Source organism: Symphalangus syndactylus, chromosome 2 (genome assembly GCF_028878055.3).
Source record: "Symphalangus syndactylus isolate Jambi chromosome 2, NHGRI_mSymSyn1-v2.1_pri, whole genome shotgun sequence".
Taxonomy (NCBI): Eukaryota; Metazoa; Chordata; class Mammalia; order Primates; family Hylobatidae; genus Symphalangus; species Symphalangus syndactylus.
This window is the reverse complement of record NC_072424.2, coordinates 38,492,872-38,517,289: the sequence shown is the minus strand read 5'-3', so window position 1 is coordinate 38,517,289 and position 24,418 is coordinate 38,492,872. Positions and strand designations below refer to the sequence as shown.

General features: G+C 37.5%; 1 protein-coding gene across 4 annotated transcripts in view; it reads right to left on the bottom strand.

Moving 5' to 3' along the window:
* Positions 1-452: 452 nt before the first annotated feature.
* The window catches only part of ERLIN1 (ER lipid raft associated 1), a 36,264-nt gene continuing 12,298 nt past the window's right edge, over positions 453-24,418 (bottom strand). For all 4 annotated transcript variants that reach the window (XM_055252254.2, XM_055252260.2, XM_055252267.2 and 1 more), the window contains 6 exons: positions 24,223-24,296; positions 17,357-17,415; positions 14,020-14,111; positions 6,176-6,265; positions 5,218-5,297; positions 453-2,703 (listed from right to left, as the gene is read on the bottom strand). In XM_055252254.2, coding sequence (XP_055108229.1) covers positions 2,482-2,703; positions 5,218-5,297; positions 6,176-6,265; positions 14,020-14,111; positions 17,357-17,415; positions 24,223-24,296 — 617 coding nt within the window. In that variant the 3' untranslated portion in view covers positions 453-2,481. The remainder of the gene's footprint in view (positions 2,704-5,217; positions 5,298-6,175; positions 6,266-14,019; positions 14,112-17,356; positions 17,416-24,222; positions 24,297-24,418) is intronic.

Below are 24,418 nucleotides of genomic sequence, written 5' to 3'. Positions count from 1 at the left end.
TCCAACTCTGGCTCTTGGGCCGCTAACATCTTAACAGTGAAGTTGGTTATATTGTGCCATTACATTACCAGTTATAATTTACACAAATTGTCCTTCTCTGGCTTGGTCTGTCTCCTCCTCTCCTCAGTGTAGATGTACTTTTGCTCTCAGGGATGGATCCCAGTGGCCTGATGCTCCATCCTCCCTCCTTGCCCCTCTGCTGCAGGCTCTGTCCCACAAAGAATTAGAAGAACACCCCTTGTTAAATTCCAGGAGTCAGCAAAGAGTGGACACCTTGTTTTAAACATTCTTATACCAGGTAGGCAGTATTCTGGCAAGAGTATAACAAAAGCCTCTACAGTTAAGTTAAACCCGCAAATAAACTGGCTCCCTAGTTGAAATGTGCAAGACAGCCTTAGGAGCATGTTAAGATGACAGAAAAATGAAGACGTGGGAAAAAAAACACAAATCACTGATAGTAAAATAATTTTATTTAGTTTCTTATTTTAAAAAAGGTAGCATTTCAACATATAAATTTAGACTCAAGATTACAGTGTATATTTGCAAAAAGGAACACCCCGAAAGACGGCCAGCCTAAGAGCTGAGAGGGCACAGGGAGGCACACTCCTCACACGTGGAGTTTAAGCAGAAGTGCTTTAAGACTTCACAGCGGCATTTCCCTGTTCCTCAGCCCCGCCTCCAGGGCCATCACTTTGGGGCAACAGCTTTTGCTCATGTAACTATAAAACATCTCTAGGAATGAAAGCACAGAGGTCAATGATCCAGATTTTCCACAACAATCATCTGCAGCAACAATTCGACAGGTAAAGATTTTATTTTTATAATTCAAAAGTTCTTTTAAGGAGAACTAAAGAACACAAAATTCATTTATAAAGAGAATTTATAGAATTAAATGAGCAAAAATGAAAAATTATTTTCTCCATATTACAAATGCCTCTATAGGATAAGGCCCAGGGGAAAGACCCATTCAAATCTGGGCTTTCCTTTCCCAAATAAAGTGTTTGGCACAACCAACGAACTGTCATGAGACTGACAGGCCTGACAGCTGAAAGATTTCTAGAAGTGGTCCCATGACTTTTTTATTGAGCTTCAACATAGTGTACACAAGAGGTGTCTTAAAAAGTTGCACAAACTCAGGCCGAACTATGCGGCACACTGCTCCAGAAAAGTTAAACTGAAGGAAAAAAAAGGTCCACATGAAGTAGGTCTCCTATTGCCACAGGTTAACTCTGTTGTTTCTCATGGAAAATTAAATTCACTGGCTGCCCAGGATGTCAGTGGAATCCTGATCTCCCGGGGGAGGTGAGAGCTGGAGAAACAACTTGGATTTAAGCATCTCTGAGCCAGGTGGGAAGGAGACAATGACCACCAAGGATGCTTTCTAGGTGACTTTTTGTTCCACACTATGTGGGCTCCAGATAAACAATCTTAAGGAGCATCAGTGTGCTTGTGACCATGGCAGCCCTAGGACTTGGGCCTTTAGACAGAGGTGATGGGGCAAATAAATATACCCCAGATCCAGTTTTAAAAATAAAATCTTCCTGCAATTATGATACAATACTGTGCAGCAAGTCACTAGGAATTGCATGCTGCTCCTATTTGTGGTTAAAGCCCTGTCCCACTCTTGGCCAGTCAGGGCTGAAAGGTAACATACAAGGAGGTGGCTGTGGCTAAAACCAGGCACCTTAGTCAAGCATGGCCTGCGGCAGTGATGCTGACAGTCATCACCCAATGGAGGGAATGCAGGGCCCCAGAGCTTTGGCTCAGAGCAAAGGTTTCATCTCACCCCAAACTTCAAACCAAGCCCTCTCTATCTCTGAGCTTATGAATACAAGAAACTAGTGATTAGGAATCTCTGAGGAATCTGGTTGGGTAGCAAAGCTCAGGTCCCTGCAGGCCACCACCCTGACTGTAGGAAAACAGAAAGGTGCAAATCATATCAAGTAAAAGGTTGCTCAAGTGGAAGATCATTTCCTGGGGAACTTCAGCGACCTGGATCTTAATCACATGGATGAAGGCTGGGACTGGATCCCAAAGAAAGGGCCTGGGTCCCAGGTGCAACCAGTCTTCTTGATCTTACCATCTTCTCAGTCATCTCTTGAATGGCTGAGCATACATTTCCCCGGGGGACCAATGTAAACATTATTCAACAGATCTCAGCTTAGGAAAACACAGCTTGTTATACATTTAGTGTTTAACATTCCAGTGCAGGCAGTATCTTAGCATCAGACTTTCCTCATTCATGAGTAGTTTAGAAAGGAACACATATAGGATACTTGATAAGACTGTGGCTGAAAAGACCATTTGTGTGTCAGACAGCTGGCTCTATCCTCCAATCAGTGGAGTACCCAGGACTTTCGCAGGACAGGTGGAACAGATGAAGTGTAAGTTCTCTGTAAATCCGAAGAGTCTGTATAACCATTGTTCCCACTTAACCCCTTGGGCCACATCTTGATATGGAGAACATTTCCACCTCTTGCATCAACCTGTGCTCTCTTTGTTTTGGATGAGGTTCTCTCCAGAGGGTTCAAGAGCCTCCTTAGAGGGGAGTGAGCTTTCTCTTCCAGTCCTAATATCTGAATATTTCAAAGCACATGAGGAGTCCACGAACATGTTAGGGATGTTGCTGCCAAAATAGATCTTACTGTTAGAAGCAATGGCCTGGTACTTTTTGAGCTCCAGATATTCCGGGGTCAACTTGTGCTGTGTGGGAGCAAACAAGAGCAAAGGCATCAGGATACTCTGGTGCAACAGTCTTCTCTCTCCCTATATACATTTCACCTATTGCTCTCCTGAGTATCACGAGTCAAGTCCGAATAACTGCCAATGATCCTCTCTCACTTTGGAGAGTGGCTATCACACTAACAGTTGTGTTCCTGACTTAAAATTCCTTCAATAAGCTCCTGACTTAATGCAAGAGAAGCTGTTCACTTTTTAATAAAAGGATGGGAGAATTGGAAAACAATTTGTGATAACTAATGATAATAACTAATATTTCTATAGTGACTTTCATTTCATCTAGTTGAAATCAACTTGGAATTGGTCTGGAGTTTCTGTTGATTCTCTTTTCTAAAAAAATTATTTTTATTTTTGTAGAGATGGGGTCTATGTTGCCAGGCTGGTCTCAAACTCCTGGCCTCAAGCAATCCTCCTACCTTGGCCTCCCAAAGTGTCGGAATCAAAGATGTGAGCCACTGAACCCAGCCTTTTTTTTTTTTTGGAGATGAGATCTCACTCTGTTGCCCAGGCTGGAATGTAGTGGTTCAATTATAGCTCGCTGCTGCAGCCTCAAACTTCTGGGCTCAAGAGATACTCTCATCTTAGCCTCCAGGGAGTCTACAAGAATGAGCCATCACGCCTGGTTCTCTGTTGATTCTCTTGAGAGAGATACACAGGTCAATGGATGAGAGCAGAACTTCAAAAGAAGGGCTGGTGCTCATTATCTTATCATTAGCTGTGATTCTGCTTTTCTTGAACAAATTCTAGAACTAGAATAAAATCTCAAGATGTCACCTGATCTGGCCTTCTGCCTTTCCCCAGAAGCTGGATGTTTAAGCTGTTTGTGACAGACAGATATTTGTCGACCACCAGATCTCCCTATGTCATAGTTTTTGTTTTGTTTAAATCAGGATGCCAAGATGTATCTAACCAGAACCTATCTGGGTTTAATTAAAACTCGTTGACCACCAGATCTCCCTCTGTCATACTGTTTTGTTTTGTCTAAATCAGGATGCCAAGATGTATCTAACCAGAATCTATCTGGATTTGATTAAAACCCATTTCCACTGTTCCCTGGAACATATGCCTTTCAAAGCCCCTCAGACCCTGCTCTGTGATCCTCTCCTTGAGTCCTGGCCTGTCCCCCAGGCAAAAGTCCAGCTTGTCCTTCACAGTCCTACAGCATTTATTTTCTACACTTCGACATCTTTCACTCCTTGGATCTCTATCTTCTCCAGGTGATTCATATCCTCTGTCGAAACACTCCAATCAAATCTGGTCATAGTGCACAACCACATTTCTTCCTCAAGCCTTTTTAATATAGGTTAGTATCTGAGTCACATTTTTCAAAATAGCATAAAACTACTGCCCCTTTCTGAATAAGGTAGACCTCAATGGCAAGGTCTTGAAACTTGTGCCTGACAAGCTTCTCCCATTAGATTTGGACTCCTAGTTTCCTCAACTGGAGTTTCCTGTCATGCCTTTCTCTTGGCCAAATTCCATTCTGTGTCTATAGAAATGTGTCTTTCAATGTTATGTTCATTTTAAAATTTATATTGGTTTTCAAAGTACTGACAACTCTGATTCTATCATATCTTATCATTTCTTCTAAATACGGATTATGTTGTTCTCTTTCTAAATTGAAAGCTCTGTCTATATCTTAAAACTTGACTGTAATCCTTCAAACTGCATCATCTACTTTAGTAATCGCTTTCTCAACCCTTTATCTGTTCCAATCTGCTCCACAATAATCTTATAAATCTTGGACATATCCTTCCCTTCTCAGAATACTATCAGAGTTCTAGCTGCCTCTTAAATAGCCCCTGCTCACTAGCCCTGTACCCTCTAGCCAGCTTACCCCAGTCCTTACACCAAATTATCACCTATATATCACCCAACCTGCCTTCTCAAGTTATCCCACACGAAATTCCTCATGACTGGGATAGTTTTTTAAATCCAATAAACAAGGAGTACTCAACAAGGGGCATATGGAAATAAGTGCATGTGTGTGTGGCAGTTAAAACAATTGGTGACCACTACTGACATTTAGTAGACAAGGGCCAGGGATACAAAATATCCTACAATGCATGAGATGGTCTTCAACAATGAAAAAGTATCTCAACCCCAAATGCCAGGAATGCCTTTGATGAGAAATACTGCTCTAATCAAGCTAAGTATCTACCAAAAAAACTACCTTATTTGGAAAGCAATTCTAAATAGACTTTACCCTTCTGTCACTCTTATTTCAGAAGACTTTCAACTTTATTAATTATTCAGCCTTATATAGCAGTAGAAATGAATGGATTTATGGCTTTTGGCCTGTGTCCCTACCCAATGAATGTGAAATATTTCTTGCTAACTGACTAATTCTGGAGGATGTCTTGGTCACTACACTTTCTTGATAATGGATAAAATCACTTCTGTCATATCAGAGCTCCTGAAAAGAGAAAGCAAAACCCCGAAATGCATCATTAGGAAAGTGGCCGGGGAGTCAGTCACCTTGTTTGAGGTGGCATATTTGTGTGCAGCATAATATTCAGCATCTGCTTTCGCCTTCTCTCGGGCCAGAAATGCAGCATCTAGCAAATAAACAAAGGAAAAGTGTCAATCCATTTCCTCAGCTAGTTAAGAGTCCCTTTCCCCACTGCTTAATATTGTGACTGCTTATTTCACATTGAAAGTTTTAAAAACCTATTAGCAGTTTTCAAGTCCCAGTCCCCAGACAGCAACTTCTCAAAGAGGAATACTCTTTTCACTGTCAAATAACTCTCAGCCCATCTGAGCCCACTTGTTTTCTACTCTAAGTTGTTCCTTCTTTCCTCCACCCACTCTCCCACCTCCTATCACCTTCAAAGCCTTACACTCCACCCAGGCACTAAGCTTCAAGTAAAATAAGTCCACATAAAAACTCTATTTACTGCATCATCTCCAGCCCCTCCAAATTTGATCCAGAATCAGTCAACAGAGACAGACAGGAAGCAGCAATATATAAACAAGTGACTTCAAGACCGAGCTAAGAACATCAACATCTCACTATGTGAAATCAAGTAGTGTGAGGCCCTCCATGAAAACTGTTTTTCCCCCCAATTAATTTTGTTTTTTTTGGACAGGTGGAAAAGAAACTGGTGGTGATGGGGTTTATTATCTTGTATATTCTTTACATTGATTATGGGTAATTTTCATACCTTGTCTGCCTGAAAATAAAGTGGAAGCTAATAAGTCCCAATTTAAGGAAGAAAAGGAAAGCTGAGCTACCCACAGTCACAAACAAACCCAAAAGCTGGATATGTGATAGCAATTAAAAAAAATTTATTTAGACTATCAGGCCATCTACTTCTTCCAGACCAGATTATTCTGTCTATGGCCTTCTCACCCACCACAATCAAAGGCCTGATCCCTGGAGCAGAGAGGAGGCAGTTCAGGACAGTCAGAGCTTCATCCTCTCCCCACAATGTACCTTCGATTTCAGAAATGCGCTTTTCAGTTTCTTTTTCCATCACTTTCTGCTGAAACCGAATTTTTGCCACTTGTGCAATCTTCTCTGCTTCTATAATCATACAACATAAGAAGACACATTCAAAACCATTTCTACAGTACCTGAGGCACTTTGAACCAGCAGCACACAGTCTAACATTTAATTACAGAAAGTTTTATGTGCTAATTGTTTCACTAAGTTTTATCTAGTCAGACTGTAAACTACTCAAAGGAAAAAAGGGAATTTATTTTCTAATTTACTGTTCTATTTTGACAGTGCTAGTTTTGTGGGAAGAAGGAGTAAAAAAGGTTAAAGTGCCAGTCCTTCATGCAACTCTGTAGCAACGGTCCACAAGCTAATGGGAAAAAAAGATACTTTATGAAAGTACCACAGAATAAAAACAGAGCAACATAAATGCATGGCAACACAGGACAATTAATGTGGCAGGACAAAGAAAGAATGAGTGACATAAGTTAAACCAAGGAAGACCTTCTGGAAGTAATCTTAAAGGAAATAATGGATATGACCTAAGAAGACATGCCAGGAAGCACAGAGAAAGACAAGAAGGGCCAGGCATGGTGATTCACGCCTGTAATCCCAGCACTTTGGGAGGCTGAGGCAGGAGGATCTCTTAAGCCCAAGAGTTCAAGACCAGCTTAAGCAACACAGTGAGACCTCCATCTCTACAAAAAACTTAAAAAATCAGCCAAGCATGATAGTGCGTGCCTATAGTCCCAGCTACACAGGAGGCTGAGGCAAGAGGATCTCTTGAGCCTGGGAGGTCAAGGCTACGGTGAGCCATGATCATGCCACTGCACTCCAGCCAGGGTGACAGAGTGAGGCCCTGCCTCAAAAACAAAAACAAAAACAAAAAAAAGAAAGACAAGAAAGCACAAATGAACAAGTCACAATGGAGAGGTGATATGGAACCAGCCAACAAGAGAAGACAACAAAAAATAAGAAGAGAAAGAGGGCTAGGAGACCTCTGTCTTGAGTGACAGGCTAAGGAGCTTAGTTTTACTATACTCAAGATCTACTGTTAAGTTACCATTAGGGAAATGACATGATGAAAATGGTACCAGAAGAGGAGTATTCCAACTGCTGTAGGGAAATAAAGCAGAAAGCAGTGTGATTCATTTGGGAAGGTGAAAACAAGCATTGGGAGTGAACATGTTGGTATGGCAAGCAAGTACACGCAGAGGAAACTAAACACCCTTAATAAACCTCTGGCCTACCCAAATGACCCAGGACAAGGAAGAAAGACTTGAATTACACTTGACATTCAATCACTGCTATTCTTAAAGAACATTCTCAATTCTCCTTTTCAGTCAAAGAAGATGGGTATTTTAAGACATCTTATCTCTGACCCCTAGAGAAAGTACATAATGGAAAGAAAACTTCCAAGTGATTTTTTTCTTTCCATAAAACAGTATGCTTTACGAACTACTCCAGGAGATAATTCTCTCTTTCTCCACCAATGTAAAATCAATCTATATTACACCATCCAAAAACTAAACTACTATGTTCAATGGGGCTAGAAATTGAACTGTAAGCAGAAACTCAAGATAAAGCATGAATAAAAGGTGAGGAATCTGAAGCCTGCAGCTAGAACCCAGAGGATGTTGCCTCAACATAGGGGGACTGTTGTGGTAATCTCATTCAACAAAGCTCTCTGTCATGTGGGAATAAATCAATAAAAAGCACGACCAGACTTCTAGAAAAATGGTGCAAAAGGCCAAAAGGCCAGAGAGAAAACCCTTTAGCTAACAACCTCTTAAAACGCTAGATGAAATTTAGTAATTTGTTTTTTAATGCATGGCTGAGTTGTAAGAAAGAATGAGAGATCCTCAAGTAACTTAAGCCAAGGGAGAGCCGAAAGCCTGTATGGTGGCGTCCCTGGGGTGGTTATTAGACAAGAAGGGAGTGGGACCTGGGTTACTACCCATGCAAGACCAGGAGATGAGGCCTTGTGATATTAGGACTAAGACCCTTGCATAAAACTGAGACCTCTAGAGGGCTGCAACTCTAATGAAAGGGGAAGTAAAACACTCTACCAACCAGCCCAGTTAAGAAGTAACCTCTTCTCTACCTAGCCACATCACAGTGAAACTGAAGAACACCCAAATACAGACTGAAACATGTTAAAAGCAAAAAGAGAAGAAAGGCTGATTACTCAAAAGGAACAACTGGACTAACAGCATACTTGTAAATAGGTGCAAGAAGCCAAACAAAATTGAAATAATACTGCCATATTGATAAGGAAAAATTAGCTTGGTTTAGAATTGTAGGCTAAATTACCATTCAAGAATGAAATAAAAGCATTTTCAGACCAAGGAGGACTGAAGATAACTTTCACTCCTTAGTCTTCACTGAAAAAAAAATTACTAGAAAAAAAAAAATCACCAGAAACAATGGAGACGAAAAAACATTACTCAACACATGTCAATCAAAATAAATGTTTACTGTAAGGATTAATCATAATGATCATAATCGATGGGAGAATAAAGACAACATGAAACTAAAATACTATGCAATAATAAAATGTAAGACTGGAGGACAGTGATAAGAGTTAAAGCATTCTAAGGTACTGTTCAAGAAGAGGATAGAATGATTAACAACTAGTTATACATTCCAGAAATGGAATGTAAAACTTCCAATCAAGTAAAAGGAAGAAAAGAAAAGAAAATTCAATCAATTCAATACCAATCAGAAAAGGGAAAAAGAAGCAGAGAAAAATGCATGGTAAATAGCACATAATCAAATGATACAAATACATCCAAATATAGCAGTAACCACAATAAATATAAAAAGACTAAACTCACCAGTTAAAAGACAGATTCTCACATTGGATAAGATAACAAAATCCAGCTATATGCTGTTTACAAGAGACACACCTAAAACATAACAACATAGAAAAGTTGAAAGTAAAAGAATGGGAAAAGGTACACCAAGAAAATAACCGAGAAAAATCTGGTATAGCTATATTATCAGGCAAAATAGCTCTTAAGTTAAAAACATATCTAGGGATAAAGGTTATTACAAAACAGAAGCAATTCTCCAGGGAGATATAACAATCCTGAACCTGAATGTTCTTAATGATATAGTCCCAAAATATATAAAGAAAAAAATTACTCATGGTCATAGTGGGAAATTTTAACACATCTTTCTCAGTAATTGATAGGTCAAGAAGGCAAAAATTAGAAGAATACAGAAGATGTGAACAACACAATTCATAAGCCTGACCAAATGGGTATATAAAGAAACCTGCATCCAACAACCAGAGAACACAGATTCAATTTTTTCAAGCACACAGACATTTACGAAAAAGGACCATGTACAGGTAGGCCACAAAGCAATTTTCAATAAATATTTAAGAATCCCTATAACAGGTCTTATTTTCTGACTACAATGTAGTAACATTGGAAATCAACAATAAAAAGGTAGCCCCTCAAAACCCACTAAACCAGAAATTGAAACACATACTTTTAATAATTCATGAGCCAAAGAAGAAATTAGAAGGAAAAGGTTTTTAAAAGAATTAAAACTGAACACCAATATACAAAGTACATTTCAAAACCTGTGAAACATAGCTAAAGCAATCCTTAGAAGAAAATTTATAATCTTCCATGTTTCCACTAGAAAAGACTGAAACTTAACTATCCAACTCAAGAAGTTAAAAAAGAACAAATGAATAAACTAAAAAAAAAAAAAAAAAGATGGAAGGAAATAATTTTTAAAAAGTGTAAATAATATAATTAAAACAAAGTAACAAACAACAAAACCAAAACAAAAGCCAATTCTCTGAAAAGATAAATAAAATAAAACAGACCTCTGGCAAAATTGATACAGCAAAAGAAAAGGCACAAGCAAAGAGTATTAGCAATGAAAAGGGGCACAGAGATTTGGTAGAGGTTTTAAAAGTCATGAGAGAATTCTACAAATTTATGCCCCCAAGTTTGAAATATCAGATGAAATGAACAATTTTCTAATTAAATATAATTACCAAAACTGGCTTAAAAAGAAACATGTATCTGAATAGACCTATACTCAATACAGGAATTAAATCAATAGGTTAAATGTTACCACAAAAAGCAAATGAAAAAAAGCAGCAACCCCACAAGACTAAGATGGCTTTTACGAGTTCCACCAGACCTACAAAGATGAAATTATACAGATCTGATACATAATGATGTGATATACAATAGAACACAGAAAAGGAAGCCATGCTCTTCAACTCATCTTGGGGATAGTATAACCATGATACAAAAAAACCTAACACTAAAAGTATAAGAAAATTATAAGCTGATCTCATTTATGAAAATAAAGGTAAAAATTCTAAAGAAATTATCAGCAAACTATATAAAAATGTATATAATGACCTATATGATGACCAAGTGGACTGTTTATCCCAGGAACGCAAAGATAAATCTGTTAATATAATTTACCATATTAACAGCTTTAAAAACATCTCAATATATGTAAAAAAAATTTTCAGACTGGGCACAGTGGCTCACACCTGTAATCCTAGCACTTTGGAAGACTGAGGCAGGTGGATCACTTGGGCTCAGGAATTCAAGACCAGCCTAGGCAACATGGTGAAACCCTGTCTCTACAGAAAATACAAAAATTACCTGGGTGTGGTGGCGTGCACTTGTAGTCTCAGCTACTCAAGAGGCTGAGGTGGGAAGATAACTGAAGCCCAGGAAGCTGAGGCTGCAGTGAACTGTGATTACACCATTGTACTGCAGCCTGGGTGACAAAGCGAGACTCTCTCTCAAAAAAATTCTGAAAGTTTTAACAGCCATTCAAAATAAAAGCTCTCAGCAAGCAAAGTACAGATTGAAACTTCATTAACCAGTGTTAAGTACAGCAAATGTCACTGGGACTATTTAAAGTTAAGGACAAGAATGCTTGTCACTTTCTTTTCTGCACTGTACTAGAAGTCATATCCTAAAGCAGTAAGATAGGAAGAAATAAAAAGTATGTGACTTAGAAGAAAAATAAAATTGTCCTTATGTGAAGATAAGGACCTATTGTCTGAAGACCATATGATTGTTCATGGGAAATCTAAGCGACTATTAGAAATAAGAGCATCTTCAGCAATATTGCTAAATAAAAAAATCAACAGCATACTTATACAAAACCAATTAGAAAATGTGCCTTTAAAAAAGTCAATAAAAAAGGTATATAAGAACAAATCTTTAATAAATGTGCAAGAACTTTAGAAGAAAATTATGACACTTCTTAAAAGACAACTCTCCTAAATGGAGAAATAGATTTATAAGACTCAACATCATAATTTTCTCCAAATTGATGCATACATTCAATGCAATTCCAATCAAAATCCCAACACAATATTTCACAAAACTAAGGAGCTGGTTCTAAAATTCATGTGGATGAATAAAGGGCCTAGAATAGTCCAGGATAATTTTAAATATAGTTAGGAATAGTTAACAGGTAAGAGAAATAGTTACACAACTCACTCTCCACATAGCAAGACTTAACATAAAAGCTACAATAATTAAAAAAAAGTAATATTGGGGAAGGAGAGACCAAAAAATTGGAAAATAAAACAGATTCTGGCATCAGAACAAATTATGTATAGTATCTTATTATATGATGGATATGGCATTAGAAATAAGTAGAGGAAACAATAAACTATTCAATAAACAGTCTGAGACAATTGGCTTGCCACTTGAAAAAATTAAACTGAATCCTTATGTCATACTCAACACCAAAATAAATTCCAGATGGGTTAAAGACTTAAATATGAAAAGCAAAACTTTAAAACTTTTAGAATGAAAGTATTACTTTGGACTAGGGAAAGAATTCTTAAGATAGGAAAAGCACAAAACATAAAGGAAAAGACTAACGAATTTGACTACACAAAAACTACACATTATGTATATTGAAGACACTGTAAAGTTCAAAGACAAGCCACAAATTGAAAGAAGATGTTGGAAATGTATAAATCTGAAAAAGGATCAGAATCCAGGAGATAGAAAGGACTCTTACAAATCAACTCAAAAAAGCAATCAAATAATGGGCTACGGATATTAATAGGCAATTCATATAACAACAACAAAAAAGGAAACTTGAATGACCGATAAGCAATATTCAACTTTACTAACAATCAGGGAAATTCAAATTGAAATTATGTGATACCATGTCTTCCATTAAACTGGCATAAATTTTTAAGTCTGATAACTCCAAGGACCGAGAAGGATGTGTGGAAATGGGAATTCAAATATGGCAGCATAGAAACTGGAAATCAAATATTGTTGAAGAGACGGTAAAATCAAAGAAGTACTTGAGAGAGCAATTTGTCAATATGTTGAATGTGAAGACATGCTACCCTATGACCCATCAATTCTACTTTGAGATAGCTATTCTAGAGCAGTACTTCTCAAACTACCTGTGGAAAAGTACCTTACCTTTTTGTGTGTGTATTTCAATTTATGAGGAACCAATAAATTGTAAACTATAACAAAAATTGTAGTACTAGAAAAAAGAAATTAAAAAACAAAAACATAAATATATAAGCTCTGATTTTTAATTTTTGATTCAACAGACATAAAACTGCTGTATTAAAATGCTATAAAAACTTCTAAACACTCGTTCTCAATTTCTGTATTCATCTCATTGAGGCTCAGAAACAAAAAGCTGGTGATAGGGCACTGGCCCACACCATACACTGAGTAATGCTACTCTATGGAAACCTGCACATGTACACTGTATCCAGGAGGCACTGGATAAGAACGTTATTGTGGCAGTGTTTGTAATAAGGAAAAACTAGAAACTACCTAACTCTTCATTGGTAATTCATTACAATAAAACTAGGCCCGCTCATAGAACGAAAAATATAGCAGCTAAAAATAAACGATCTACCATCTCACAGAGAATAAGGATAAAATGCCAAAAAAAAGAAAAAAACCCTAGATCTACATGTATCAATATGAATAAAACTCAAATAATGTTAGTGAAAATAAGGCAAGTTGTAAAATAAGAGTTTGGTATCATTTTTGTAGTTTCAAACAGGTAAAACAATTTTATAAACTGTTACACACTTACAGTAAAAGTATAAAAATATGGACAGAAAGGATATAAATCAACTTCAGAAGTTAATCTGAGAAGAAAAGTCAAGGAGTAGGACCAGCGAACATACAAAGGAAGCTTCAAACAGATATTTAACTTTTTTCTTAAAAAAAAAAAAAAGATCTGAAGGGAATAAGGCAAAATCTTAAGCTTTCATTATATTGTTCTCTTTACATTCCTGTATAATTGAATTATTTAATTAAAGATGTCTTAAACTTTCAGCATCAACCGAAGGCCAAATAGGGCAATCTAATACACAGTGACCTAGAGTATAAGGGAAGCCACTGTAATCCAAAATGAACTGCAAACAATCCTGCCATGCTTTCATAAACGGCACTATCCAGGTAAAACTAAGTGCATGTCAACAACAAGGATGCATACTACGATCTGAAACTTTGGTCAAAAAACTTACCTATTCTTAATCTGTACAAATGAAAATGCTATCCACAGACTCAAGCTGCCTATAAACCCTTTCCATTCTCCCTGTTCTTGAAAGAGACAACAGTAGCATCTAACAACATGATGGACAGCCACAGCACATCATTAAGTACTGGTCTCACCTACTTTTAAAAGCTTTAGAACATCTGAATGTACAGTAGAGAGTCCAGAATTCCCCACTACCTATGATGCAATCTTACTGAGTCCCACGATACCCAAAATGAGACTGACAAAGAACAGGACAAACAACAAATGTACTTAGAGACAATCATTTCAGAGAGAAATCCAAGTACCTATAACTGCCTTTTTCCTCTCTGTCTCAGCTTCTTTTTCCACAACCTTTTGTTTCTGTGCAGCTATAAGGAGTTTTGTCTTCTCAGCCTCCCTGTGAAGCAAAATGTTATAAAAATTAGAAATGATTCTCTTATGTGCAGTCACAGTCAGTAATTCTGACCCTATAGTAAGTCAGAGAACCGTTTTTTCAACACGAGCTTTTGGACCCATTACGGGAGGTGTTACTTTATTTACTTATAATAAATCTGAGGTTGAAAGATTCAATGATTTGCCCAAAGTCACCCAGAGATAGGAAAAAAATTTAGTACATTTGAATTTTAGTTTGGCTTTCTTCTCCTAGTTGTATTGTGTAAAGCCTGTGATTTGGAAGGGAATATATCAATACTTCCTTTGCTGTTAGACCTCCAGCTAGTCCATACAGCAGCTCTGTGCCAATTAGAAAATGGCACCAGCCTCTGGGCAGATGCAGCCCCACAGGTGCATGGTTTGACATGCAGAATGAAGCTGGGTTTCAGCCTCTGCCCTCCTCAGGTGGGCACCCATGTGCAGTGACCATATTTGTTGCACAGAAGATATAACTAGGTGGTAGTTATTAGGTAGTAAACTGGGGCTTACAGTAAGGAGAATTTTCTAAGGCTTCCAGTGTCTAACACAGGTTGAGCATTTCTGATCTGAAAATTTGAAATCCAAAATGCTCCAAAATCTGAAACTTTTTGAGAGCCCACATTATGATACAAGTGGAAAATTCCACACATAAGCACTTACGGTAAACTTTGTTTCATGCACAAAATTACTTAAAATATTCTATAAAGTTACCTTCGGGCTAAAGGTATACATGGGACATAAATAAATACCTTTAAAAAAAAAAAAAAAACTAACCACTATACCAACAAGGAAGAACATAAATAAATTTTATATTTAGACCTGGGTCCCATCTCCGAGATATCTCATTATGTCTATGCAAATATTCCAAAATCTTTACAAATCCAAAATTTAAAATACTTCTGGTCCCAAGCATTTCGGATAAGGGATACTAAACCTGTAATGGAAATGGCTGGCATATTACTAAGCATGTACAAGTAGCTACTGGGTAACCAAACATGGCAGAAATGGTATAAGAAAACACTACTATCAGGTGCAAGGTTATACTGGATCATCCCAAGGTAGCTTTTAATTCTGGAATTCCAATAGTCTATAAAATTAAGAAAGATCCAGAATTATCTGAAAAGTAACTCCAATAGTTTCCCCAAAACACTTCCCCTCAAAGTTTCCCCTCTTTCCTCTGATAACATTGATAAAGACATCAAATGACAGTCTGAATACTATGATTTATTTGAGAGCAGAAAACATACAATATTTATTTTTCCATCACCAGAAGCAACCTTTTTTTTTTTTTTTTTTGAGATGGAGTCTCACTCTGTTGCCCAGGCTGGAGTGCAGTGGCACTATCTCGACTCACTGCAAGCTCCGCCTCCTGAGTTCACGTCACTCTCCTGCCTCAGCCTCCCGAGTAGCTGGGACTACAGGCGCCTGCCATCATGCCTGGCTAATTTTTTGTATTTTTAGTAGAGACGGGGTTTCATCGTGTTAGCTAGGATGGTCTTGATCTCCTGACCTCGTGATCCGCCCACCTCGGCCTCCCAAAGTGCTGGGATTACAGGCATGAGCCACCGCGCCCAGCCTAAGCAATCATATTTAAAGCCTAAGACATGCTGAGTCTTTAATAAAATTTTTTTTGAGACGGAGTTTCGTTCTTGTTGCCCAGGTTGGAGTGCAATGGCGTGGTCTCGGCTCACTGCAACCTCTACCTCCCTGGTTGAAGCAACTCTCCTGCTTCAGTCTCCCAAGTAGCTGGGATTATACGAGCCTGCCACCATGTCCAGCTAATTTTTCTATTTTTACTAGAGACAGGGTTTCACCATGTTGGCCAGGCTGGTCTCAAACTCTTGACCTCAGGTGATCTGCTGGCCTCAGCCTCCTGAAGTGCTATGATTATAGGCATAAGCCACCACGGCCCGCCTATAAATATTTTTTAAATAAGTGGATCACATCCATAATCTATCCAGCCTGGCACTCTACACTACACTTTTAAAAGAAGAGTTCCTTGTCTACAATGAAAAAGAGAAAACAGGCAGGGTGTGGTGACTCAAGCCTGTAATCCCAGTACTTTGGGAGGCCAAGGCAGGAGGACTGCTTGAGCCCAGGAGTTTGAGACCAGGCTGGGCAACAGGGCAAAACTCCGTCTCTATGAAAAATACAAAATTTAACCAGGTATGGTGGCATGCACTGGTAGTCCCAACTACTCAGAAGGCTGAGGTGGGAGGATCGCTTAATCACTTGAGCCTAGGAGGTTGAGACTGCAGTGAGCCGTGATTGTGCCACTGCACTGCAGCCTGGGCAACAGAGCAAGACCTTGTCTCAAAAAAAAAAAATTAAGAAAAAGAGAAATAAAACTCTGTATGAGCTCAGAGAAGGTATGAGGGAAAAGGAAAATATAAAAGAAGAAAAAACAATAAAATCTGCATGGTAACAAAAAGGACTCAGAAGTAAATAACCTCATAAAGTAGTAGTACTGCTCCTTGGACTTCCAGTATTTATACATCTGTGGTATCCTTGACTTGTGCAAATTTGTTTTTCCAGCGTCTTATACTTTCCCTTTTAACATATCAGCCAAATTTCCTAAAGACTTTTATTTCTTCTTTTCAGTACCAGTCATACGAAAACAATATTGCCATTTCAAACACAGTAAGTATTCCTCTAAAAGGGATCCTCTTAGAAACTAATTTCATGTCTTCTCATTCCCAGCCAGCCCTGGATACATAAAAGAGAAGACCACCAGGAGTCAACAGAAGCAAGGCTTCCCTAGAGGCACATTATAAAGAACCAGGTCTAATTTTACATATACAATCACATACGATGGAAAACCAAACTTTATACCAACAAGGTATCTATTCCTACCATTACAACACAGAAACAAAATATGAGCACTCTCTTCAACCCTAACAGCTTCAGGACTCTTTCCTCTATTAAATATTTAATTCAAGGTACTATTCATATAAAATTATAGCTCCTTACGCTTCCAGCAATAGTTTTACAGCAAACTGTATCTTTAGCCACTGCAACTGCTCCTGAAATGTCCATACATAAAGAGAACACTAATAAGAGTCTAGTGGGAATTAAGACACAAGAATAGGCAATATTACTATAGTAAGAGTAAAGAAGATAGACACATACTCCACCCCAGAGTGTATTATCTCACATGTTTCCTCTAGACTGGAGTATTAATATGCAGACAGCCCTAAACAGAAATATTGGGATCCCATGCATATTACTCACATTAACTCAAAATTTCTTCTTATGGCTTCTGGGATTTTGGGTTTTGTAACACGCACAGCCTAAAAAATAAAAGTGAAAAAGCCAAAGTATATTTGAAAGATAAATCTTCAAATTAAATCTTCTACAGAAAAGCCCCTCAAATGATACTAATCTAATAAACAACAGCTATAATATAGCAGCCTACTAACACGTTTGGGGATCCCACCAGAACATTTACTTTTCATGCCATCACACCAAGAATCAAAGACAAGCTGCTTCTTATTTCCTTACACAATGCCAGATTACAGGAACAACCACTCTACCCACTGAGGAAACAACTGCCTTATGAAAAAGGTTCCCCCTTAAAAGATGTTTTACAAAGGCCGTTAGACACTTTTGCTTTCTTTTTCAACCCTGTAAGCCAAAGAAGCCGGGAAGGCAAAGTTCCAACACTGAAATTGTAAAGTCAGAAACAATTAGTCAAATACAAAATCAAGCAAAAAAACCCAGGTTGGTGTATACAATTTAATACAGTGAGTAGTGAGTAAATTAATCTATCACTTCCAACCCCTGCAATCACTTGGTATTTGCTGTAAGTAAACAGCCCAGTGGCTGAAGGAAAACAAATATCAATTAAAAGCTTATATTCTTTCTTCCTGAACTCTCACTTAGAACAAAGTCTGTCTTTGTAAAGGCTGTTTACTAGACACTTTGTTTCCCTAATCATAGTGTTCTTTGACATAATTAAGATTATCTACCTGGACAGTACTGTTTTTTGAGGGCTGACTTTTCTACATCAAGGACTTGATCTCTCAAAAGCTTTTGATTTTACTAAACATACGATACCCCGCCGCCCCACCTATACTGCAAACACACACAAAAAACACTTTGCTGGTGTGAAGAAGTTTTCCTTCTGAAAACTGGCTAACCTTTTAAGTATTATAACAAAGTCTTCAAGCACTTAGTCTTCTTTAAAGGCTTTTAAAACTTTTAAGCAATATAGCATTCCCTATATGAAATAGATGAGTCAAATTTGTAGGTAATTTTGAGGACTATCATAACTAAATATAAGGATTACAGTGGAATGGAATAAGCAACTGAAGGCTGTGTGGAAAGAACTCACAACACGCTGGCAGTGACACATGTGAGGCCTCATAACTCAGCGGAGACATCCAGAAGACAAATAAAAATTCAGGACTAGATTTTGTGAGATGTCAGATTTCACTATGTGACTAGCAGACATAAGATCACTTCCAATGTGGATTAATATGATTCAAGGGAACCACTGTCATACTGCATTTAATTAAGAGACTGGCTACATATCTTTTTAGCCTTATTAAAAGAAGCATAAAGTAGGACTTTATTTTTTATTTTTTTGAGATGGAGTTTTGCTCTTGTTACCCAGGCTGGAGTGCGGTGGTGCAATCTCAGTTCACTGCAACCTCTGCCTCCCAGGTTCAAGCAATTCTTCTGCCTCAGCCTCCCTAGTTGCTGGGATTACAGACATGCGCCACCAAGCCCGACTAATTTTTGTATTGTTTTTTAGTAGAGACAGGGTTTCACTATGTTGGTCAGGCTGGTCTCGAACTCCTGACCGCAGGTGATCCACCCACTTCGGCCTCCCAAAGTGCTGGGATTACAGGCAATGAGCCATCACACCCAGCCAGGACTGTCTTTTGAAGACTTCTATTTTGCTGAATGAGGCTGAAGAACATATTACATGTTTGCCAATCTTGGGAAATCTCACAGATTTTCAAATATGTGAAAACATAAACACTGTACAGATACCATGAGTAAGTTGCATCATAAGAGATTTTAAAAGTAAAATGACAGGGAAGTCCCACTCAGGCATCCCTCTCCCTCACAGGAGATACAGCTATTCTCCTTTCTGTTTCTTTTGCCTATTAAACCTCTGCTCTTAACCTCAAATAATAAAATAAATAAAATAAAATAATGCCCCCACCCCACTCACATACATAGAGTTAATAGAGGAAAAAAATGGCTAATGAAATGAATATATGTATTGAAACTGGCCCTGGGTTTTAAGCATATATTATAAATCAAAAGCCAGTCTATACTATAGTCACTCCCTTAAATAACATAGGAAAAAAAAAATCAAAGACGACCATTTTCATCATTCTAATTTGCCAGAGTAGTTTTTCAAGAAGAAAAATGGGATATAAATATATGGAAAGGAAAAAAATAAAATAGTGACTGTAAAAATAGTAACCCAAAAATTACTAGAAGGCAGTGAATTCAAGTTGTAGATATATGATAAATCTACCAAGAATCAATCACATTCTTCAATGATTAAAAAAAAAGACTACATATTGAACAGCATTAAAATTCATTAAATCCATCGGTATTAATTTAACTTAGGATATGAGTTTCTCCCCCAAATCAGAAATTCTAAAAACCAAAAAGGCTGATATGATAAAGTAAAGCCATAAACTATGTTTCTATTTTTAACTTACATTGGAGGATTGCGTGAGGCCAGGAGTTTGAGACCAGCCTGGGCAATACAGCGAAGGCCCATCTCTACAAAAAATAAAAAAATTAGCCAGACGTGGTGGTGTGTAACTGTACTCCTAGCTACTTGGGAGGCTAAGGCAGGAGGATCACTTGAGCCCAGGAGTTCAAGGCTGCAGTGACCTATGATCGTGCCACTGCACTCCAGCCTGGGCAACAGAGGGAGGCCCCGTCTCAAAACAAAACAAAACAACATTTTTATGACTACTTAGATGCCTGATATAGCTTGAAAATATTGATAATGAAAACTCATCTGGAAGATTAAGCTGGCAGAAACAGCAAAGGCCATTATTTTTTAAAAGATGATGTCTCTTGCCAGATTTTAAAATAAAAAGTTGAATTATCACAACCATATGGTAATGTGTTAAAAATAACAAAGCTCAAAAACAGACTTGAACTTCTTAAAATGCATTCCAACTATTGTAAAAAAATTTTTATAACAAGACAAAGGCAACCAAAGCAAAGGAGCTCTTCTCTTCTCAGGGTATGCTTAAGTTATTGTAAAATATAAAAATTATTTAAAAATTTTTTTAAACCCTAAAACAATGGAGATCTCTACCACTTTAAGAACGTATAACAAAACTACATTTTTTCATTCAATAACTTTTTATAAAAACAACAAATAAATATAAGTAAATTCAAAAGATCCTCTGGCTGTTGTGCAGAAAATGAAGTAGACAAAGGTAAAAGTGAAAGTGGGGAAAGAAGACAGGTGGCTACTGCTACTGCACATGTCAAGGTTAGAGTTGGTAGCTTGGCTTGAGATGACAGTGAAGATGGAGGTGTGGTCAGTTTTATTAATACATGGATTTTGGTGGTAGAATCTGCAGGACTTAGGGACTGATTAGATGCTGAGGGTGAGGTGATTGTCAAAGATGCCTCCTACACTTCTAGATTGGCTTGAGGGCAAGGAGTTACCATTAACTGACAAGATGAAAAAAAAACAGGAGAAAATTCGATTTGACGAGAAAAGACCAAGGACTCAATAACTAATGAAAGAGTAGGAATGGAAAGATCAATGGAACAGAACTAAGTTCAGAAAAAGACTCTAGTATATAATGGAATGCAGTATGTAACATAAGAACTATTTCAAAGAAGGAGGAAGATGGAAAAATAAACTATTCAGTAATTACTGCTGTTACCCAATTTGGGGTTGAGGGGATGGAGCTGAAGGCCTACCTTGCAACTGAGATCAAAATGGGTTCCAGATGAATTAAAAGATTTAAATCTAAGAATACAACTGTAAAAGCAGATACAATTTTTGTAATTTCTAATTTTAATTCCTATACTTGTAAGGTGTTGAAAAGCTCTTAAAACATGCCAGCTCAGCAACACACCATAAAGACAAAATCACTGAAATTACTACGTAAAACATGAACACTTCAAAGTTACCAGCAAGGAAAAAACAAAGTTAAACAACAAAGAAAAAACTGGAAGAAAATGTTTCCTATAAATATAAAAAAGAACTACAATAACTAACATATGAAAAATAGTTTATTTTTAAAAACAAATTCTACCCCTCTCAAAGGGTAAGGTTCAAAAACAAGTTCTCTATATACAAATGCTATTTATTTATCTATTTATTTATAGACAGGGTTTTGCTCTGTTGCCCAGACAAGAGTACAGCATGAACATAGTTCACTGCAGCCTCAACCTGCTGTGTTCAAGTCATCCTCCCACCTCAGCCTCCCAAGTAGCTGGGACTACAGGCACATGCCACCACACCTACCTAATTTTTTAAAAAAATTTTTTGCGGAGAAGGGGTCTCATTATGTTGCCCAGGCTGACCTCAAACTCCTGGGCTCAAGGGAGCTTCCCACCTCAGCCCCCCAAAGTGGTGGGATTACAGATGTGAGCCACTATGCCCAGCCAAAAATAGCTTATTAAAATCAGTTAGAAAAACCATTAACTAAAAAAATGAACAAAACCAACAATTTATAAATGAAATAAAAACGGCTAACCTAGGGTATTCAACTTCAATAATTAATAGAAAATAACAGACTAATTTTCTCCAAAAGGATTAAGAAAGAAAGGGAAAGTTTGCATCTGCTAATTATTTGGGTACAGTCATGCAATCAAATGTGTAAGAACTACAGCTTACCAACACTGCTAATGAGAGGGAGGGAGCTGCTAAAATTTTTCTAAAAGGTGATTCGGTAGTATGTATCAATAAGCCCCCAAACAGGGCATACACTTTGATCATCAATCCCACTTCAAGAATTTATTGTAAGAGAGGGATTTAAAAAGATGTACAGAATATATAAGCTTGGTCATTCCAACATGTATATAGTAGTAAAAAATATGAAACCACAGAGATTCACTAAACTTAACCATTAAAAGTAATCATTTACCAAACGTATATTTTTGTTTTGGAAAGATGTTCATAGACAATGTTAGTGAAAAAAGCAAGTATGGTACGATTCTGCTTTAGTTGAGCATGTATGCATTTATATCTACAAACATTTGTTCATATACATTAAGAACAGTCAGGAAAGATACAACAAATGATGTTATCCCTGCATAATAAGATTACTGGTGAATTTCATTTTATTCTTCATCATTTTCCTAGTATCTAACTTTTTTCTACAACATAAATAACGTGTGTGTATAAAAATTCCAAATTTATACAGAACGAATCAGTAAGAAAGAAAACAATCCAATAGAAAAATGGGCAAAAGATATGAATAGGCGATCAACAGAAGACAGTATAAATGACCAATAAATATATCAAAAGATGTTCAACCTCATTAATAACCAAAGGAATGCAAATCAAAGGGAGATATAATTGCCTACCCATCCATATGGTAACAATCAGTATGTCTGATTGCTTCCAATGTTGGTGAGTTCATGGGTCACAATTATTTGCACATACTGCTGTTAATAATGTACATTTGTACAGTCAGTTTGAAAGATAATTTGTACATACAAGAACATGTATCATGAATGTTCATTACACTATTGTTTAATAGCAAAAAACTGGGAACAGAAAAATGGCTAAGTAATATAAGGCAAGGAATTCTAAACAACCGTTGAATGAGCTAGATCTCTGAGTAACACCCTGGGCAGAATCTAAGAGCTGACCTTCACATTCACTATCTTTAAAAATAAAAAGCTACTCCAGCTACAACTGATTTGAACAACTCAGAGGATTTTACAAAGTTATCTCTGGACATTTCAAACGACCCCTTAACTCTGGTGGCTCACCCTCAGGCGCCTGTCTGAGATAATGACATTGCATGAATGAGGCCATGAGGAAAACCGCACCTATCTTTCAGTCTTGTTTATGAGAAGCACGAACACATACAATCACAGTGAGCGCACACTCTCAGTAGCAGTGGTGCTGAGTGTAAAGAATTGAGAGACATGTGATAAGTTTTAGTTGCAGTAATGTTCATCACAACAATCAACAATCAACTGGTCTCCTAGAGCTCCTGAGAAAGGACACCAGAGAAGCCTCAATACAACTTCTTAGGTCATCTGGATCCAGAGCAGTGGCTTTCGAATGTTACTGACTGTGGACACAGTAAGAAACACATTTTGCACTGACGCCCAATATAAACACCTACCCCGCCACACTGTGAAACACAAGTGTCACAGAATATTTAAACTTATTACATGCCATTTCTTTTCCTATTCTATTCCATTTTATTTAAAATGCTGTTCGTGACTCACTAAAGTTGATTTTACAACCCACAATCTGGAAAACACAGTGACCCAAAAAAAAGCAGGGGTAAAACCTCTCACCATTCTATTTCCCAACGTCACCATCACCACTACCACTAAATTCATCTGCTACCTTGCTTTTACTAGGGCTCTCTCTCCCACTTGAAATACCTTTCTCATTCTTCCCCCATTTAAATCCAATTAATTTTTCCAAACCTACTTAAAATCTCAACTCAATCACAGCCCTCTCCTAGACATGCTGTCTTCCAATGTTCTCTTACTCTTACAGCAATAATCATTCAATAGATTCATCTGTCAATTAATACTTTGTGATAACTATTTTGTCTAGAATTGTTCAAATCTTACACTTGAACTCCCTTTTCATAATCTTACTGAGGGAAAGGATTATGCTTACACTGATTTGTAACCATTACTGTATCTTAATGCTTCATACATGGCAGAAATATGAATTTTACTTCCTTGTAAGAGCCTCAGCTTATCAGTTCCCTCTAGGAGTTCACAAATACAATACTAGAGTATTTTATTTTGGCAGACATCTAAAGCCAACTTGAGAAAGGTATTCTATAAATCACCATAGCATCTCAAATAATTCCTCAATAAACAATCCAATGAAAGAAGGAACAAACTCAAAGCTCTCAAAATCCCCAGAGAACTTCCCTAGGAAAAGAACTTACCTGTATAGTGAGACCTGGGGCCATGAGGTTTAAGTCTTTCTGCAGAGCTTGCTTCAGGTTTTCATCTATTTGATCTGTTTAAGCCAAGAACAACAGATCTCATGATAGTCAATTTTTTTTTACATTGTATTCATAATGAAACAAAACTAATCATTATTAGACCTAAAGTTTCCACAGTACTATTCTTTTACAGAGC